The following is a 19,939-nucleotide window of genomic DNA, read 5'->3' as shown; positions in this document are numbered from 1 at the left end:
AGGGTGTCAAAAGGTGCCAGCCACATCAGCTGCCACAGTTTGTTACAGGTTTGTTAAAGCGGCTTAGGACATAATTAATATTTCTAGTCACATAATTAGCCTGTTTAGCTTAGCATGGCTTAACTGTATACAACACAACTGTTTCTCCTGTATGAATAATTTATTGATATGAGGCTGCTTTTTCATCTATTTATTAAACATTGTGAACATCAACCTACCAATGGGGATGGAAATTTTTCAAACAGAAATTTTAAACAATCAACAACAACAACAGAAATACTAGCTGGCGATTGTAAAACAACTAAAAAAGCATTTGCGTCATCTACTGACATGAAGTGTGGATATAATGCTAATCTACAGTATGTTCGGTATGATATGAACTAACTCATTGACAGCTCTGGGTGGCCAATCAGATTTCAATAACGCCACTGGTTGTAATTGGTTATTATTTAATAAGCAGTATTAGACCTGTAATATAAGGTGGCTGCATTTACTTGAAATGAAAACTAAGTAGCATTACTGTTTTGTATTTATACCGCTATGCGGGAGCTACAGGAACAAGGTAGCGTGGCCGAGCGGTCTAAGGCGCTGGATTAAGGCTCCAGTCTCTTCGGGGGCGTGGGTTCGAATCCCACCGCTGCCATTAACCTTTTGTGCCAAATTTTCTCAATTGTTTTATTCACTGACTGTGAGCAAGACAGGGGAGAGTTACCTAAGCAATTCAAGCATCAGCTGTGGTTAGTATCTCACAAACGACTGGTTGGTAGTTTTGTCGTACTGAAATGAGTCCCCCCACCCTCCCCACGTGTCTTCTGCGCTGACTCAACATGGTACCTTCAGTCCAACAGTTAACTTCAGCAACCTGAGTTGTGCTCCTCTGCGAGTTGCGCACATTTTTCTTACAGATGTGAGGGGCTAAACTGGACTGCGACGTGTGCAGGTGAGTGTTACTCATGTCCTGGTATGGTTGTTTATTTCCGTAAAGATAACTGTTATTTTTTCAGCATGTGTCTTTAAGCACGCCAGGCTGTGCTACTGTATGCTAGGCTAGCTGCTACCCGGCTAACAATCGTATCTTATACGTATACAGGAAATCGTAATGTTAAACTTGTAGCACTTTGTCCGACTTTTTCTTTTTACTTGCACATTTTTTAGTATTCAAGTTTTTAGCTATTTTGAGGCCCGGTTGCCAGTTCATGAGGGGTTTGTGCTAGCTTGCTAATGAAGCTAACGCATCTAAACATTGACTTTTAAATGACTTGCTGTCTGCAGTGGGTGTTTGAACGGCATGAATTCACTGTTTTATGGGTCTGTTAGACACAGTTTTGATTACTAGACCTTTACATAGAAGTAACTCATGTTACTGGATTGGATTGCTTAGTGTTTCATCATGTGACTATTACCTGGGCAGTGTCAGTGAATGCATTATCTGCTAGTTTAATAACTATCTTCATACATGCTATTTCATAATTTTGTTGTTCAGACAACCTGGCAAGGCTGTAGATAAAGTTGGTTGAACCTTAAGAATGTGTCATTTCAGGATTTTCCTGATTTCATATCTGTTGTATTTGTTGCCTGTTTCAACTGTCTTTGCGTAGCATGACATTAGCCATTGTAACTCGTTTTATGTTTGTTTTTCCAGGTTGGCTCTCTCTGTATCATCTGCCAGTTCTTTCTGGTGACCTCTTCCCTGCTCCGATCACATCAATATGGCTAGTGGTGATGAGGACGATCCCATTATAGAGGAGGTATATTTTTTTTGTCAGAAATCAGCATAATTATGTAAATACAAAGTGGAAGGAAATTTATACATGTATTCAAGGTTTTTTACTAAAGAAATCCATCTTTTGGGATATGTTTCTTTCAGCTTTGCATGTCTAGTGACTGACATTTTGCATGTTTTTCCTTGCAGTGTACTTCAAGCTCAGTGACATAATATGTGGAAGATATAAAAATATTAATTTTGTCTGAAATTCTCAATTAAGAATAGTTTCTGTCCCTTATGACAATTATAAAGGGGCTCTAATTATGGCTCTAAAGATTATCTTAGGAGATATTCCTAAGATGCATGGTGGCAAATCTTGTTTTGATTTTTCTCTGTTGAAAACAGCCATCAAACTATCGCCCTCACTTCTTTCTTGTCAGCCATATTTGTTTATTCTGAACTCGCATTTGCACTTGAGAGGTTTAGCAGGTTTTTCCGTCTGACTGTGAGGTGGCTGTACCCTTCACACTGTAGGATTTTTTTTTGTATCATCCTGTGTGGGGGTCTCAGGTTTTGAAAATGGGCTGCCATTTTTAAGTCTTGTGTATATGTAGTGTGCCTAATGTGGTTTGTTAAGCAACAGCAGATCTAAATGAAGACTCATGCTCTAACCTTTTTAACATTTTTCTGTCAAGACTTAAGGTGAAGCAGATGTTGTTTTAGGGTAAATATAGTTTGTCAAAGTTGTCCTTTTGAATTTGAGCTTAGCTTTTTTTTGCAGACTGTATTATTTGCTTCCAGAATTAGAAAGTATTATATTAGATATTTTGTTAGTTTGGTCACACTAGAATAATAATGAACAATAGATGAATGAGACAGTTCTGTTCAGGCTTTTCCTACTAGCTCATATGTTCTGTTAAGATTCCTACCTATAGTGAAAATATTTGAATTGTCTGGAATCACACTTATATATTTCAGGAAGTTGTGGGAAAAGGAAAACAGTGGTCTGAGAAAAAAACTTGCACCGATGTTCATTTGCAAACAACTTTTCTGTTTCCTGTAGATTGATGTATATCTTTCCAAAAGCCTTGCAGATAAACTGTATCTTCTCCAGGTGAGCTTTTATTTCATTGTTTTTCCTCTGAACTGTCTTTGATGTAATTGGTTGTTAAACATTTAAAATATCTGGGGTCGCTTGCTTCTCTTTTTATTTGTCTCAGTACCCGGTGCGGCCGGGCACCATGACCTACGATGACGTCAGCCATCTGTCCGCCAAGATCAAACCCAAACAACAGAGGGTAAATGGGACTTTTTGTGATATCCACTGTTTGGTTTTTGTCTTTTTAAGTCTGTGTTTGTGTTTTTACTCCTTTCCTGGATTAGGGCTGCTGTAGAAAGAAAAAAAAAAAAAGAGGAGTAGATTTTCGCCAAAAAAAGTCAGAAATGTTTAGGTTAATCTCAGTAAAATCTCAGTTTGAATAAAAAACTTGGAAAATTAAAAAAAAATTCTTGTAAAAATCCCCAGAAATTTTTAGGTTAATCTAATACATTTTCAAGAAAAAGACATGGAAGTTTCTGAGTTTCAAAAGTTTAAAAATTTTGATGTTTTTCCTAGAAAAGTTCTGACTTTATCAAATTTTCGACTTTTCAAACTCAGAGATTTCCTAGGGGTTTTTTTTTCTAGAAATTTTCTGAGGTTAACCTCAAAATTAGATTTTTTTTCTAGCAAATTTTTTACTTTTCTAGCACAGTAATTTTTTTCTCTAGAAAATTTTTGAGATCCCCCCCCATCTGTAAGCCTCTAAGTCTTTAAATTAAAATTTTTCTCCCTCATCAGAACAGGAACCTTGATCTTTACTTTATAATTTCACTTATTGGTTGGTTGGAGTTGCTTATCAAGCTCACATTTGCACTGATTTGTCAAAAACATTGAATAATATTTTTTTAGAAAATGCTCCAAACCTTTAATCTTTTTCTCATACTTCTCAAATTTAACGTCTCTGAGTATTTGTGCTGCTTGTCAATCAGCTGGAGCTGGAAATGGCCATCAACACAATGAGTCCCAACTACTGTCGCAGTAAAGGAGAGCAGATAGCGCTGAATGTGGACGGGACGTCCTACGATGAAACCAACACCTACAGGGCGTACGTCAGAAACCATCATAAAACAAAATAAACTGGTCGGCTTGTTTACTGGTCTGATTGTCCTGCATGTTTTCTCCTCCGCAGAAAAATGATGGACAAACAGACGTTCTCCTCCATGCAGGCCACCACCAACACCTCCAGATATGCAGCTGCTGTGTTTCGCAAAGGTCTGACCTGATTAGCTGGTGTCCTATAAAATTATTAATACGTCCTGTGCTTTTGCAAGTTTAATCAAGTGACTGCCACAAACCGTGACGGAAAAACACAGTGACACATTATTGTGAAGTGGAAGAAAAATGAAGTGTGTTTTTCTTAAAGAGATGTGTGATAATGCCTAATTTGGAATCAATATGATACCGAGTAAATATAACACCATTATCGATGATTCTGACACTTTTTATTCTCGTTCCACATTTCGTCAAACTTCTAAACTTTTGGTGTTTTTCTGGTTTTGCCTTTAACTTTTTTTGCTAGACGTAGGACAGGATGTGGAAGCAGTAGAAAAGCTCAACATACTTGCATGCATCTTTTAATGTGAGCAGGCGAGCTGCACATCACGCCTCTGACGGGAATCCTGCAGATGAGACCGAGCTTCTCCTACCTGGACAAAGCGGACAGCAAAACCAGGGAGCGCGAGGCGGCTAACGAAGGTGTCTGTTCAGCGCATTCATTTTTAAAAATTGCTGCGCTTTTACAACTAGCAAAGGCAAAAAATCATATAAAAAATGTATTTCTTCTTTGATTAAAAATTGCTGAAACAACCCCACAATGTCGCTCAGCTATCAGAATATTTCTGTCATAAAAACTGAAACTAAGTTGTCTTCAGAAGTCATTTGATTGATAAAGTTATTATGTCTTGAGTCAAGTATGTTTTGATGTTTCTGCACACATGTGACCAGAGTTTTGTCCGTGCAGGAGGAGATTCCTCTCAGGATGAAGCGGAGGAGGAAGCCAAAGCAATTACTGTGAGTATTTAGATTCAAAACCAAATTAGAGGATTACTTTGACTTTAAGTTCCCACGCAGAAGAAAAAAGAGGATTTTCAGAGTTTATTCTGGGTGTGTTAATTTTCAGGTGAGGTTTGCCCGACCCGAGTCCGAGCAGGCCCGACAAAGGAGGATCCAATCCTACGAGTTCCTGCAGAAGAAGCAAGCTGAGGAGCCATGGATCCACCTGCAGTACCACGGTGCCAAGGTAGAGGGAGCTCTCTCCATTTATTACAGAAAGGTTTTATTTGTTTTTTGGTGCAGATTTATTTATTTTTTTTACATTTCTCGTTCTTTGATTCAGGACAGCCGATCGGATCATGAAAAGCAGTACCTATACTGTCAGTCGGTGGACGCCTCGCAAAACTCTGAGCTGGTCAAAACGCCAAAGTGAGTGTAACCAAAACACATTTATGTTATAACATGGAGAATAAATACTTTTTATGTCGTATTATGTTATTTTGTTGCATATTCCTATCATTGTGTGAATCTACTTGTTTTGAGTGGCTCTCACTTTGCTGCGGCTGCACAGAAACTTCCTCATTAGGGGATAATAAAGAATATTTCTGTTTCTATTTTCCCAAAATGAAACAAAGAAAACAAACAATGTAACAAGTAAGCTTATTTAAAAAATGAATGTTGACCGAAGGATGATCCTTAATCTTTCCATCGAGCCTCAGGATGTTTCCAAATCTTAATTTGGACAAAATTATAAGAGATTATAAAAAGTTTAAAAATACTTTTAAAAACTATTATTTTTGCATTTTCTTTAATTTTATGGTTAATCCGACCACATTTATTCTGTGACTTTTACTGTAAAGTAGACTTTAATTCATCCGAATCTGCATTAGTTAATTTATTTAGCTTGATCGAATACTGTAGGTGCATAAATCTGTTTCTTGTGCTGAGAATGGAATCATTTTTTTATTTTCAAATGAGTCCCAAAGACTCATTTGAGTCTTTCTTTTAATGAGGCAAACATGCAAAACTCCCAAACTGTTTCTTTAGCAATAACCCTATTAACTGATTATAGTAGAGGAATAAATGTAAAGGAAAAAAAAAACAAGTAAATTAAGCTAAATACTAGTTTTAACTCCTGTTCTGTTTTCATCTTTCCCTGCTCTTCTCAGGGAGTATTTGGCGATGCTGATGCCTCCATTGGCTGAGGAGAAAATGTAAGTGCCACTCGACCTTTTTCTTTTTATTTTCTTGTTGGTGTAAAGCAGCTGCAGAGGTGCATCGTTAACTTGACCGTCTCTCTCTCTCTGTGTGTTAGTGCCAAGCCAGTTGGTCCCAGTAATGTTCTGTCCATGGCCCAGCTCCGCACTCTGCCGCTGGGGGAGCAGGTCAAGACCCTGATGAAGAATGGTAACATAAAAAACCCAAAAAATCTATTAAAAACATTTAAAACCTTCAGTCATTTCTGTCATTGTTTATGTTTTACTTGCAGATATCTGTTTTATTTATTATAGTTTGTAACTTCTTGCAGTTAAGGTGATGCCTTTTGCCAACCTCATGGGCCTTCTTGCTTCTGGAACTGACCAGACGTCAGTGCTGCGCTGCATCCAGCAGGTGGCGCTCCTAGTGCAGGGCAACTGGGTTGTAAAGAGGTGAGAATTTTGTTTAAAGAAAGATGTTCACATAATAATAGAAAAAAACTATATTTAAAGTTTTATTTTTGTCCACAGTGATGTTCTGTATCCTAAAAACACCTGCAGTGCTCATAGTGGCGTTCCTGCCGAAGTTCTCTGTCGTGGCAGAGACTTTGTGGTGAGATGCTGCTCCAGTTTTTCATTAAATTACCTGAGTCCAAGTCAGTTTGTAGATTATGCAGCCATAAATCAGTGGGTTCTTTTTTTTAGATGTGGAGGTTCACACAGGAGCGTTCGGTGGTGAGGAAGGAGATCGCATCCATCATCAAGGTAAGAAGCACTTTGATGCCTGAAACGGGTGATATTAATTACTTTTAGTATTTGTTTATTTCTAGAACTAGACTTGTACAACTTTACATTTCAAACTTCACATATATACAGTATTTTCCAGACTAAAAGTTGCTCCAAATATAAACAGAACCAATTGGTAACAGACGAACTATGTTCTCCTTCCCTCTGCCTCCATTAGCTTCCCCCTGAGGACGTGAAGGAGTTCCTGGAGCACGTGGCGTCTCCTCGGGTCAACCGGGGATGGGAGTTCCTGCTGCCCACTGATGCAGATTTCATCAAGAAGCACCCAGACGTTGCTCACAGACAGAACATGCTGTGGCTCGGTATCCAGAGCAAGTAGGTTGTATTTGTAGAACATATTAATATACATTAAAGTAAGAGAGATGCAAACAATTAATCCATTTATGAGTAATTGTCGATTAATGGTTTATTAGTGAAAAATTAGTTCCAGTCGATTTACTATTAGCGTCCACTCAGGCCTTCTTTTAGTGGTGTAGTTCGACCGCCCTCCAGCAGAGGGCGCTGCAGGTCATCCTTTAGCAGATTGACAAAGAAACAAAGATGGCGGCGGAGATATCCCGAGACGGGAAACAGAAACAGTCCAAACGAAGTCCGGTGTGGGATGGAAAATGCACTTTATGTTTTAAAATATAAACACTCGACAAGTTCCTTAAGTTTCAGATTAACAGCGCTCATTTAGCCAAGCTGAATGACGGAGCCAACTGCTCAATACTGATGTGCTACGAGGGTGAGGATAATGTGACAGAAAGCCGGATGAGATAAAGGAGAAAAATGTAGCATGATATTAAAAGACATGGCGCCGATAAACACGGTTGATTGTGAGGGCTGTGGTGAGTTGAAGCATTTAATGGAGCGAAGCCTTAATATTCATTTTAGATTGGTAGTTCTGTATGAATTAAGTGTTTCATTTATTTTATTCTTTTCATCTTTTATTTTGCTATTCAGCAACCTAAGATATTCCTATACATATGTTTAATGTAAGAAAACTACATTGTAATGTTCAAACTTACTGATTTCCCCCTCGCCCCCCTCTTTTTTAATATTATGTAAAAATTTGGGTTTTATGGGAAGTCGGTGGGGCCTCTTGATTCAAAAGAAAACCTGACACTTATTAATTAATCATTAGTTGATCAGTAAGATCAATCAGCTTTAGATTAACTCATTAAACAATAACTTTCTTCCTTATGATGTACATAGTATTCTTTAGGTATTTCTTCTCTTTTGAAAAACATTCAGGCCTGTTTTCTCTTTAAAGGTTGGAAAAAGTTTTCAACTTCTCTAAAGAAGACTTCATGCCAAAGAATCCCCCTCAACCTGGTGAGTAATATCTCAGTCTGAGCCTGGTTTTGTGTTTTCTTCCTGACATAAATCTCACATTGTGTGTTTTTGTAGAGCCTGTTCATGTCAGTGGTGTGCAGCGACTCAAGATTGCTCAGGAGCGAGCTCAAGAGAACCAGGCATCGCTGCAGAGGGACCTGGACGGCAAACGTGCAGGAAGCAGCATCCAGATCAAACAGGAACCCAACTGCGACGGCGCAGAGGAACTGATGGATTATTCTTCCTCCATACATAACGGTTCTTTTAATGGTTACCCCAGCGCCGCCTCCCCCTGCTTGGATCACACTAACGGAGGGAGCCCCTCCAACAGCTTGACCCCGGAGCTGCAGGACTTTGTGACAAAGACTTTCCAGAAACACGTTGTGCTGACGCTGAACGAGCTGAAGAGACTCTTTAATCTCTACCTGGCTTCCATACCGGCAGGACAAAACGTCTTCAGCTCCATTTCCGACCACATGCTGCAGGACGCTGTGCTGCTCTGCCAGTGCAAACAGATAATGGTGCCTGTAAGTATTCAAATAAATGAGCGCCCTTCTGTTTTCTCGGTATTTCAGAGGCTGTGTGTTTTCGACTTATTAAAGAGGATATATTATGCAAAAATCACATTTTGTGCATATTTGTGCTTCCATTTGAGTCTCTACTTCTTCTAAAAACAGCCCAAGCAATTTAAAAAAAAAAAAAACAAAGCAAAAAGGAAAACTCGGCCGCTTTTTGGCAATCAGGGAATGTTTTATGGTGATTCTTTTTTTTTTTTGCACTTTAGTTTCCTGCTCAGAGTAAATTAGCTCCTGATGAAAGGAAGGTTTTCGGTCTTTGGGAGACGGGAGACAACTTCGACAAGGTGAACTTTACTTCCCACACAGCATTGATCCACACATGTCAACATTTTCTTATGAAGTTGTTTGTCTTTCAGCACCGCCGCCTGCTCTATGACCTTTTCACAAAGAACCACCGGGTCAGGAGGAATGTGATCCAAGCCAGACTTGCTCAGGATTTGGGCGACGTGTCTAAAGCCGAAGTCGATCGACTGCTTCATGTAAGACCAACACTGACGTTTGAGATCTACAGTGGACTGCTGAAGTATTCCAATGCAAATCCAAAAAGTACAAATTCTTATCCACCCACTTTACTCTGATACCCCTAAAATAAATAAAATTAGTACAATCAATTATCGGTTCATAGGTAAATGGTGTACGTAATCGTACACCTGCTGTTGGCATGACAGCATGCTTATTCTAGATTGATCTAAATCAAGATTTATTTATATACACTGGCTCAAAGGAGGTTTTATAAAGTATTGACTAGTTATGTGACCTGAGAAGGAAATTGAATGCACTGCATTTTATTTTGGCAATGAATGCACACTGCTTTTTTTTTTTTTTTTTTTTTTCAAATTATTTTAAAAACATATTGAAGCTAATTCATGAGAAAATGTGAAAAGTGGTGTGGATACTTCTGCAAGGCACATTTCCTACAACCACCTCTCTGCCATCAGTCTAACCTGTTGTTTTATTTTTGTTCTATTTTTATTTTATTCAGGAGTGCTGCATCAGCAGTGCAGGGTTTTGGTACCTGAAGGGAACGTTGCAGTCCTGACCCCGATGACCTGCCCGCCTTCGTTCACCGACAGATAATCAAACTCTCTCCCGCGTGTCCGATGGGAGGGCAGACGAGACCCGACAGCTAATCACAGCAGCCGGTTCAGGTCTGAGAGCTGGGGATTGGAGGGTGGAGACATCGGCTGCGCTCTCTGCTCCGAAGAAACCCGGACAATAAACAACCTCTGAATGCAGCTGCAGGAAATAAACTCACTCAAAGCTGTAGAGACTGAGAAGAAATGGTTTATAATTACAATGAAGAAATGGTGAAATATAATTTTTTTTTTTGCCTTCATGACGTTTTTATAACCTGGATAGTGTTAAAATGTTGAAAACATTTCAGACTGTTTTTATTTTACTCCTCTTTTGGCCAGAAAATACGGTTTACAGGAGACAACTTATTCAGTTTAGGATCCATTAATTTAATGCATTTTTTAAAAATTTGACTTTGGGTTCAGAACATCATATTTATCTCATCTTTAGTGCACAGGTGGAGAAGTAGGAGCTGCAAGGAGTTAAAACGTATGAAGTTTTTTTTAACTCCTGAAGACAATGGAGACATTATGCATATCAAGTAAATACTGTATTAAAAGCTTTTTGGGAAACCTGGACCTGAAATCTCCATCAGTCAAATCTGTAATAATTGATAAACTTTATTAATTGAATGAACTACTGCTGTAAAGTTGGCTTCCTGAGCTGATCAGACATTTTCAAGGTTTGTTTTCCTGGAAGTGAAACTTTTTTTTTTCTGAACTGAACCAATAAAGATGCAATTTGAAATAAAAAAAAATATTTTTGTCTTTAAAGTTGAACAAATTTCCTGAACAGTAAGCACGTTTTTTAAACTCCCAGGAGTTTTGTTTGTTTGTTTGTTTTAAAATGGATTCAAATGTTTGTAATACAGTTGGAAAAAATTAACTTACAATATTTGTATGATGGGTCTACAGATAGATGTTAAGAAAAACAAAGATTTGCTCTAATTTGGTTAAAAAAAGAAAATGAAGTAGAAACAGCCTTAATTATCCTACAAAGGTGAAACTGAGGCAAAACAGAAGCTTCGGGTATAAAGTTTCACCCAAAAAATGTCTTGGTGTTAAAAACAATATATACAAAAACAGATTAGCAATAAAAATACTAATAGTAGTAATTTATTGTACAAGACAATAGAACAAAAATAATCTAGATTCAATCATACCCCTTGGACTTTTACCATTTTGTTCCATTAAAAATGTAAACTTCAAAGTACTCTACAGTACTTTCACATTCAAATAAAATAAAAATATATGTATAAAAATATGTATAACCAGCACTCTGAAAACAAAGGCTAAAAAGGGATGTGTTTTGACAACAACAATCCCAAGCATGTAGCCAAAGCTACAACAGAATGAGCTTAAGGCCTAATTATATCTTACAACGGCCCAGTCAAAGTTCAGACTTGAATTAAATTGAGAATGTGGGTCAAGGAGTGGAAAACAATGCAAAGTCTGGCACAATTTGAGCTATAGTTTACAAAGATGAATGAAAAAAATCTCTACAAATGTGGAAATCTAGTAGAGACAAACCCAGGATTAGCAGATGTAATTACATGTTTAATAAAGAACTGTTGATGTGTAGTAACACAATGACCAATTTGCATGCAAAACAACACATGCTTGGTAAGCAGTGTATCTAGCAGCATATATTAGGACGGATTTTACAGATGATTTTTCTTTAAGTGATTAAAGAAACTAAGAGTTAAGGCAGTTTGCAGACTGCGTTTCAGATGGAGGTCATCTCTGAAGTAGAAACCTGCTACAGCAGGATGTGGAAAGCAACGAAGCTGCACAATCTGCTGGCAAAGCAGCAGGAAGAAGCAAACCATTGGTATGTTACAGAGACCACATTCACTTTTTAGAGCATGCAGATAACAGAGGAGAAAAAGCTGGTAGTTTAAAGTGTATGTTTGCTGCAGATCAGCATTTTCTTTTGTAAAAAATTGTGAATATTCTATTTTTGAACATGATGTAACTTCAGACTGAAACATAGAGGATGTTTTGGTGCCCCACTTTAAAGCTCAAGGTGCTGAGATTGCAATCTTTTGTCTTGAACCTCTGCTCTCCGCTTTCAAACACTTACAATAACCTGCAAGTACTGAATGAGGGGATTTCTCACTAGCAGGTTAAATGCGGGTATCAGTTTTCTTGCACAAAATAACAGCATTAACGGTCATTTCTACTTTTTTTCCCTACAGTCAGTCATAATCAGTTAAACATGGATATGTTTGGTATCCACAGAAGCGCCAGACTCTTGGGTAAAAGCTGATAAAAACCATTTGAGTATTTAAGTTTAGAAGGAAGCGACAGACATCAGTGACCAGGAACCTTCATCAAAAATATGGTGTAGGGAGCTCTGATAGTGCCAAAAAAGTATATTTTTTTATTACTGTATTTATAGTATAGTATTTATGATATACTTCACTTTGAACAATTCCTTATTGTTATGTTATAATTTGATAAAAATATAGGTATTTAAAATATTTTTATATCAAAAACAGACTATTTTAGATATGTAAAGTAAAGTTTATTAAGTTTAAAAATCCCCAGTTTTGTTGATGGTGCCATCCTGTGTGGTCTCTTTTATCCTCTGAGCTCTGGTCCTCTACCAGAGGGTTCTGCGCAGTATCTTGGCTGTGCCTAGAACTGCACATTTCTGGACTGAGATGTCTGATGTTGTTCGTGGGATCTGTTTTTTTATATATATATATATATTCCCCAAAAACGTGTGCAAATTTGCTTTAGCCTACCTCAGCTGCATCAATCTTTCAAAGGTGTAACTATGGTTTCCAACAGTTTGTAGCATTACTTATAATATTTCTAGAAGGTTTACATACTGTAAAATGGAAAACAATAATGGCAAGGCAGAAAAAAAAATCTAGATTATTTTATGCTCCTTCCTCATTTTCTCTGAAGCCATAGCAACTGCTGTTATTCAGATGGAGTTTAATAAGTGTTAGCGTTAGTGTGATGCCAAAATGATTAAAATAGAATTTGTAATTGCTGAGAAACAAAATTAGATTTGGGTGTATTATTATAAACACATGCATCAGAAAATCCTGAGGGTCCTATGAGTTAAAGATTAGGACAGGATTAGGGGTTAAGGGTGGGATTGGTGGTTCAGTGGACGTGTATACTGGGCCACTGAAGCAATGCAAATGCGGCTCTCAGGTTCCAGTCAAGCAGAGGCCACCTGACACCACTATGCTGTAGCTTGGTAGCTCCTTAATGCTAACCCTGAGACAAAAGACTATCTGAATCAGATCAATGCATTCAAGAACACTGTAAAAACACAAAATCTTACCAAGTAAAGTTTTGGTCTAGTTTGTAGTGAAAATATCTTGTTACACTTGAAATAAAACTAACTCATAATGACTTTTTTGGCAATATACAGGACCTTGTTTAAGATAAATAATTCCTTAACATTGATAAAAAGTAGTAAATCCATGGGCATGGGGAAAATGTATAAGTGAAATAATCTGCCAGTTGAACTAGTTCTTTTTTTTAATCAATAATAAATTATTTACTTGAAATAACCTTATTTTCTTTGGTGAAAAATTACTTGTAAATTAGTTTAGTTTTTTTTTTTTTTTAGTGTGCTATGGTATTTGGACTAGAAACTAGACCAAAAATACTTGGTACAATTTTATAGTTTTGCAGCGAAGAAGCTCAGTCCACGTTTTTGTTTGCTGCAGCTCCAGTTGTAAAGGATTTGAGGCGCTGGCCTGGAGCCATCTGTTATGCAACAGATTATTAGCTTTAAATCTAAGCTCTTTACTGCTCAGTGAGGGGTTAACCCTGCAGGTTGTTTGTAAGCACAGGCAGATCTGGAATCAGACAACTCACCCTCCAACAGCACTGTAAGCATTGCTGTGTGGCAGTCTGGCAGTTTTTAGATCCGTTTCAAGTCAGTGGGTCATATCTGAAGAGATAATCCTGGTTTGGGGGCGGTTCTGGTCCAGACTGGGCCTGGAGATCTAATTAACAGGGACCTCAGCTGTCTAAGTTAGAGAAACCCACTGAACCTCAGGACACAGTCAATTACACTGAATTTTATCTACAGGTGTCACACTAAAGAGGGGTGACTAATTACACTCTACTTTGTGTTGGTCTGTCTCATTAAAAACCAATAAAACACAACGAAGTTTGCATTAGTGCGTTTAGCTAACACATTTTTAATTTAGCGTTTTTGCTAGGTAAATTCTAAAGCAATAGTTTACTTGGCTCTTTGGCAAACTTTTAATTTATTAAAGTTCAACATTTGTGTTGACGTCTTGGTTATTGATTAAGAATTCTTCAAGTTTCATGCTCTTATTTTGAAGTGGTTGAAGACCGTTTACGCAGCACTTCCGTTTCCAATCCTCCGTTTCCCCCCCCTTTCAAATAACTTTATTTCAAATAGGAAGAACATAAAACACATTGTAGAAAACAAAATAAAAATAAATACATCTGAAGGCATTATAGAACATGTAAATCATGTAAAAATGTAATTAGTCCTTTGAGACGAGATATTTGAAATTAGCGCCTTAGCATTAGCTTCTGCTAGGAGTTGGTGTAGTGCTTTAGCATTAGCATAATATACGGTATTATTTATAATTAGTGGTTCGGGGTTGGTACAAAAAGCTCTTGTAGTTAGCAATGCCAGGAAGTTTGTAGTTTTACAAAATGTGAAAATGTTAAAGGGTGTGTATATTTCTACAGGGAACTGCAGATCTTTTAATATTTAAGCACTATTTTTTGGTCGGGGTTCATCAAAGGTTGACAATCAAATAAGCTGGAAAAAAGACACGCTCAAGGTAGCTTTGTTTATAGTTTATGGCTCATAAGAGTAACATCACATACATCATACATAGTGCACAATAACAACTCATTTCTAAAGTGCATTTGCTTTATGATGCACCATCTTTCAGCTTAAGAACACAAATCCTGCAAGAAGTGCATCTACACACATTCCTTCATGAAGCTTTTACACGTTACAAACACAGTCATTATTATGGTCATTTCTACCGTTATGCATTCAGTTAAGCTACTACACAATTCAAGTATAATCTCAGTATTATTACAGAAATCATAATAATACTAGAACTGTCTAGAGTTGCATTAGTAAGTCTTAAAGGCAGCAGGCAAACTACAAGCAAACAATGTGCTCTTTCACAGTCGCAAAATAAACTACATACACAAAACATCTACAGTTTTTTATTATTATTGAATTTTCTTTACTTCTTGTCAAGATCTTTGGAGGAAAACTTTTGAGAGTAACTGTTTAAAAGTAAATCTGCTGCAGCTCTTCTAATATTTTCAATGATCTAGGCAGAAACTTTTTGGGATATTTGCAAATTTTACATTTTAAAATTTCTAGATTTTTTTTTTCGGTTTATAACACTTGGTATGAAATATTTCCCAATTGGCAAATGCAAGTGTCATGAGCTAATAAACATGATGCTCCACATTAGATGTGTTATGAAGTAAAGTTTAAATTACTTCACAAGTCTTGTTCACCAAAACTTAGAGGTTACTTTTCAAAAACCTCCAAGATAATTTCAAGACTTTAATTTACAGGTTACTGTCACTTCTGATCTGATGATGAAATACAAGAAAAAAATCATATTTTTTCCTATTCATTTAATGCATTAAAGATTAAGAATGCCACTCTTTTTGGTCTATGAAGACATCAACCAACCGCATGCATTTTGATGCATTTTTTGGAGCTTAATAAAAGTAATAAATATTTAAAACTTATGCTTTGAGGCATAAATTAGGCTAATATTGTAATTCCTTCATTTACTGTAAAACCTACTACATCTATCAAAGAACTTCCAGCATATTTTTCTCTTTTATGTGTGGAAACAAAAGTCAGAATCAGCAGGTTTGAGTCAGAAAATGCTCGACTGGTGGATCTCACTTTTAGGGAAGAGGAAGGATTATTTCCCAGAACGGTTCCCACACATGTGAGGCAGAGTACAGTGGAGACGGATGTTCAGGCACTGGTGTTTCTGTGCAAAAGGAGCCACTTTTTTTTTTAAACATGAGCTGGTTTTATTGAGCCCTATTCTTTCTGAATTATCTTGATCTCTAAACCTGCTTTGTTTGGAAATAAAAGTCTTTACCAAGACTGTTTCATGTGCTGGGAAGACAAAATTGAAACGTTCTGCAGACGAAACTAATTCGAAGTAGGTAGCACTTCATCAACTGAGGGCCCTCCTCTGTGTTCAATCAGGTCTTCTTTGGTTTTCTGAATGCGGGAAAAGATTTCCCTGAAAAGTTCCTTATACTCCGGTTGGTGAAAGTCATCCTCGCTGTCGTCTGCCTCCGCTGGAGCAGGAGAAGATCCGCTGTGCTCCGACTCCTGCAGCTCCTCCAGATGCCCGCAGCGTCGCAGCAGCTCGTCGTACTTCACCTGCAAGGCACTGTACTGGGCGTCGACCTCATTGAGCAGCGAGATACCGCGGTACTTCACCACCTCGGGTCGACGCACGCAGGAGCACTCGTGGTCGTAGATCCTGCTGGGAGAGTCGGGCGCCTGAGTGGCCTTCATCTGACGCTCGCTGGCCCAGCGCTTCAGGACGGCTGGACTTTTGACCACAGCCGGCGCTCCTTCGTTCTCCTCCACTAGGTTGAGTAACATCAGGCCATGGATGACATCTGACCTGGGTGACCGTGAAGATGATTGTGATTTCCAGAGTTGACGAAGCTCCTCGGCCTCCTGTTCCAGCTCAGACACTCTGGCCTGTTGGAGGACAAGGAAAAAACAGAAAAAAGGATAATAATAATAAAAAAGTGTTCAAGACGCATCAAGATCCTTTCCAAGTAACCAGAAAACTCAGAAAAAGTTCTAGAAAGTACCTGGTAAGTGCAAAATTCCCATCTTGTATGTTCTTCTAAAAACAACCCAAGTACTTAAAATAAAAACGGCAAGCTGTTTTTTGGCAGTAGGTTAATGTTTTTTGGAGTCTGGAAAATGAACCATTTCAAAAACCTCCCAATTGTTGAGCCACGACTGATGGGGACTGCTTCGTTACCGCAGCCCAGCCCATTACCTTGCAACCCACACTAAGTTCCAGCTAGTTTGCTCAGCTGGTTTTAACCCTGTATGCGCTGTACAATGGCTGCTGGAAAAGACGAGAGTTTTGTTGTTGACTTGCCATTCAGAAGCCACTTGCTGCATTCTTGTTGGCTGTGCAGGAGGCTTTTCAAAAATGTACGGTTGTACAATTGCGCAGTCATTTTCATATGCGAGTGTAAAGTTTGAGTTGCACCAGATTTTATTTGGATTTAAAGTGACTAGTGGCCCTAAGACCACTCATTCTGAATAGAGCTTAAAACAGGCAGAACTGATCAGACTAAAATCACCTTCCCAAGAATTATTTTGTACAAAAAATGTTTTATATCACCAATGGACCTATCCTAACCTGTTCAAGAAAGACTAATAGGTCACCCTTAAATAGAAATAGATGTGACTGGACACTTGGTAAAGTGGTAATGGGTTTAGTGTACCTGACATCCCTCCATCCTTGCCAGCTGTTGCTCCAGAGCCGCGTTTTCTCTGGCGAGCAGCTGCGCCTCCGTCTCTGCCTCCTCACGCCGTGCACGCTCAGTGGCAAACTGAGTCTGGAGGGCGCGCAGGGACTGCTGCAGTGTCACCTGCGCCTCCTCACGCCATGACGCCACTGACACTTCGAGGTCGTCCAGACCTTCGTCAGGATCAACTTCGTACCTGCAGAGAGACGTGGACACGTCTTTGAGCCACATCTCAAGTTTCCCTCCCGTGTCTCATTAGATTTCAAGTTTTTATTGTTAATCTTTGACACAGATTAACTGTAAAACTAAAACGGCTGCAAAAGAGTGCTGTACTCAAGCGTATTCATGGAAAATTGAGTTGAAGGAAAAACTGGTATAAAAAAAAGGTGCTGAAGCATCACTGTAGCAGTGCCATGTCCATGTTACACCATTTTGATGTAGTAATTAATGCAAAGGGAGCCTTGATAATTCTTTTAGCGGATATATTACACTTTACTTTCACATCTTTTCAGTAACTTTTCTGTATTTAGAGAAACAGAATAAAAATCAGGACTGGCTGGTAGGAACAAGAAGGCCATTTAAAGTCACAGACCCAAGGTTGGAGACTGCAGCTAATGATTAACACTTGGTAACACTTTATTTGACAGGGTGACACCGTAATAAACATAACACCTGATATGAACATGAAGGAGTCTTTATGAATGTCTATGACTGTTCTCATAAAGTGTCATTCAGTAAGTAATGACTTTTACTGCAAAGTTGCTCTAAATGTTGCATTGAAAGTCCCTTAAAAGTGCCAACTTTGCATTAAAGTGTCATTATTTACAGAATAATGCAAAGTTGGGACTTTTAATGAAACTTTTAAACCAACTTTGCATTAAAGTGTCATTATTTAAAAAATGACACTTCATGAGAACAGTTAGAAATTCATAAAGACTCCATGTTCATGACAGTGTTATGTCAGTCTTATGCGCAACCCTTCAAATAAAGTGGTACCAAATGTATTACAATATGAGAATAAAGTTGAAGTATTATGACTCTTAGATGAGAATTAATTTAAAAAAATCATCAAAATGAGGAATGTTGAGCATCCAAAGTTATACTACTGTATAAATTTAACAGATAAGGAAACATTTCACCTTTTAACATCAAATTATCAGCAGCAGGACTTTGAAACGTTTGTGTCAATTTTGCAGAAAGAAAAACAGACTTGACAAGTTGGTCAGATCTTTCCTCTCTTTAAAATAACTTTTTCTAGTAATTTTTCAACTATATTCTGGTAATATTGTGTCTTTATTTTTGTAATATTGTAACTTTATTCTGGTAATTCTTTGTCTGGCCCTAATCTGTCGTAGTTCTCCAACTGGTTAACATATAAATGCATATTTATTAAATATTTTCAGGCTATCAGTCTGATGAATCAGTGTTATTTTTAACAGAGATCAGCTATTTGTGTCCACTGTTGCATAAGCATGTGTTCATTCTAATCTCTGACGGGAAAACAAAGTGAAAGGTGCCAGGAAGTGCACATGCAGAGTTAAAGGGTCAAAGTTCACGAGACAGGTCACATCTTGAAGGAGTGAGGTTCAGTGCGATGCTGAAATAAACATTAAAAAATAAAGTTTTTTAACTAATGTCAGGTAGAGTTTATGTTTCAGGTGTTTTTTTATGTTTGATAATGAGACAAGAAAACACAAAAAGGAGAAGAAATCTTTTAAAAAAGTATCTAATCAAGAAGGTAATGTGATTAGATTAAAATCAATCAGCTTGAGAGGGTTATTGACCGATGTCCGAGCCCTCCAGCTCAGACTTTGGCCTCCTTCCTTTCAACGTCCTCTGACTCCAGACGCTGCAGTCTCCTTATCGGAGAGACGTCCACGCATCTGAGCTGGATATATTCCCACCCACCCCCCTTAACAGGATTACACACAACAGCAACTAAACTGAGTGATCAAACCTGTCCCACTGCAGACAAACAGGAAGTGGCTGCAGCGTGAAGAGAGCACACTGCTTTGAGGAGCGGGATTAGTGTGAGGGAGCATTTACTGATCCCTTAGCGAAGCTTACAAAGACCTTCTGGATCTGTGACAAAGGAGTTAGAAATATTTTAAAAGCCTCAACTAGACTCAGCGGAGATAAAGACCACAGAGGAGCCACAAACCTCGGTGTCTTACTAGTTTACTGTAAGAAATAAGGAGTTTCTTGTCAAAACTGGACACAGAAAATTGTTGCCAATGGTTTTTCTCAACTCTGAAACAAACTCCCTGAAAACCTGATATATACTGAAAACATGGGCTCCTTTACAAGAGGACCTTACTCACTGTTTCTACAAGTTTAAGACTTTAACACCATTTACATTTAAATTAAAAATTCACATTTTGCGATACTCTCTACAGCCTTAGTCCCCATAATGCTTTGCTTTTTTCACAGAATGCACCTTGCCCAACATGGGTTGGCAACAGAAAGGAGCATGCCATCCAGCCGACTTGCAATAAATTTGCTATTACACAGGACAAATGCCAAAAACCTAGCTAGCTATGAAGGGTTTATTAGGAGCTAGTTTGCTGCTAGTAGCCTCAACCGCAACAAAGATGATTTGAGTGCAACTCAAACTTTTGCCAGACAGAAAAGTCCCGCGAGAACCCCCCCCCCCC

At 38.2% G+C, this 19,939-nt stretch overlaps 2 protein-coding genes and 1 non-coding gene across 3 annotated transcripts in view; 2 read left to right on the top strand and 1 right to left on the bottom strand.

Moving 5' to 3' along the window:
- Positions 1-561: 561 nt before the first annotated feature.
- On the top strand, positions 562-643 carry trnal-aag (transfer RNA leucine (anticodon AAG)). The gene has a single exon. It is a non-coding gene; the product is annotated as a tRNA-Leu (tRNA).
- Positions 644-725: 82 nt separating this feature from the next.
- polr3e (polymerase (RNA) III (DNA directed) polypeptide E) lies at positions 726-10,510 on the top strand. The gene is made up of 21 exons (XM_015052277.1): positions 726-940; positions 1,643-1,748; positions 2,769-2,819; positions 2,926-3,003; positions 3,734-3,849; positions 3,934-4,016; positions 4,392-4,499; positions 4,765-4,814; positions 4,924-5,043; positions 5,140-5,225; positions 5,966-6,010; positions 6,112-6,203; positions 6,325-6,445; positions 6,524-6,605; positions 6,698-6,757; positions 6,957-7,114; positions 8,055-8,116; positions 8,192-8,643; positions 8,901-8,978; positions 9,051-9,173; positions 9,677-10,510. The coding sequence occupies exons 2-21, from the start codon at positions 1,710-1,712 to the stop codon at positions 9,731-9,733; spliced, it is 2,061 nt and encodes a 686-aa protein (XP_014907763.1). The 5' UTR covers positions 726-940; positions 1,643-1,709; the 3' UTR covers positions 9,734-10,510.
- A 4,054-nt stretch (positions 10,511-14,564) lies between these two features.
- LOC106959592 (cerebellar degeneration-related protein 2-like) overlaps positions 14,565-19,939 on the bottom strand; it is a 13,012-nt gene continuing 7,637 nt past the window's right edge. The window contains exons 5-6 of the mRNA XM_015052278.1: positions 17,262-17,481; positions 14,565-16,494 (exon numbers count right to left, since the gene is read on the bottom strand). Coding sequence (XP_014907764.1) covers positions 15,928-16,494; positions 17,262-17,481 — 787 coding nt within the window. The 3' untranslated portion in view covers positions 14,565-15,927. The remainder of the gene's footprint in view (positions 16,495-17,261; positions 17,482-19,939) is intronic.

Source organism: Poecilia latipinna, unplaced genomic scaffold (genome assembly GCF_001443285.1).
Source record: "Poecilia latipinna isolate Pla-1442-1.1 unplaced genomic scaffold, P_latipinna-1.0 Scaffold1098, whole genome shotgun sequence".
Lineage (NCBI taxonomy): Eukaryota > Metazoa > Chordata > Actinopteri > Cyprinodontiformes > Poeciliidae > Poecilia > Poecilia latipinna.
This window is presented reverse-complemented; position numbering and strand designations above follow the sequence as displayed.

Coding starts and splice junctions, on each gene's coding strand:
- polr3e (XM_015052277.1), top strand. CDS start 1,710: ATGGCTAGTGGTGATGAGGACGATCCCATTATAGAGGAG. Junction 5,226..5,965: donor GAGCTGGTCAAAACGCCAAA/GTGAGTGTAACC, acceptor TGCTCTTCTCAG/GGAGTATTTGGCGATGCTGA. Junction 8,979..9,050: donor CGGGAGACAACTTCGACAAG/GTGAACTTTACT, acceptor TTTGTCTTTCAG/CACCGCCGCCTGCTCTATGA.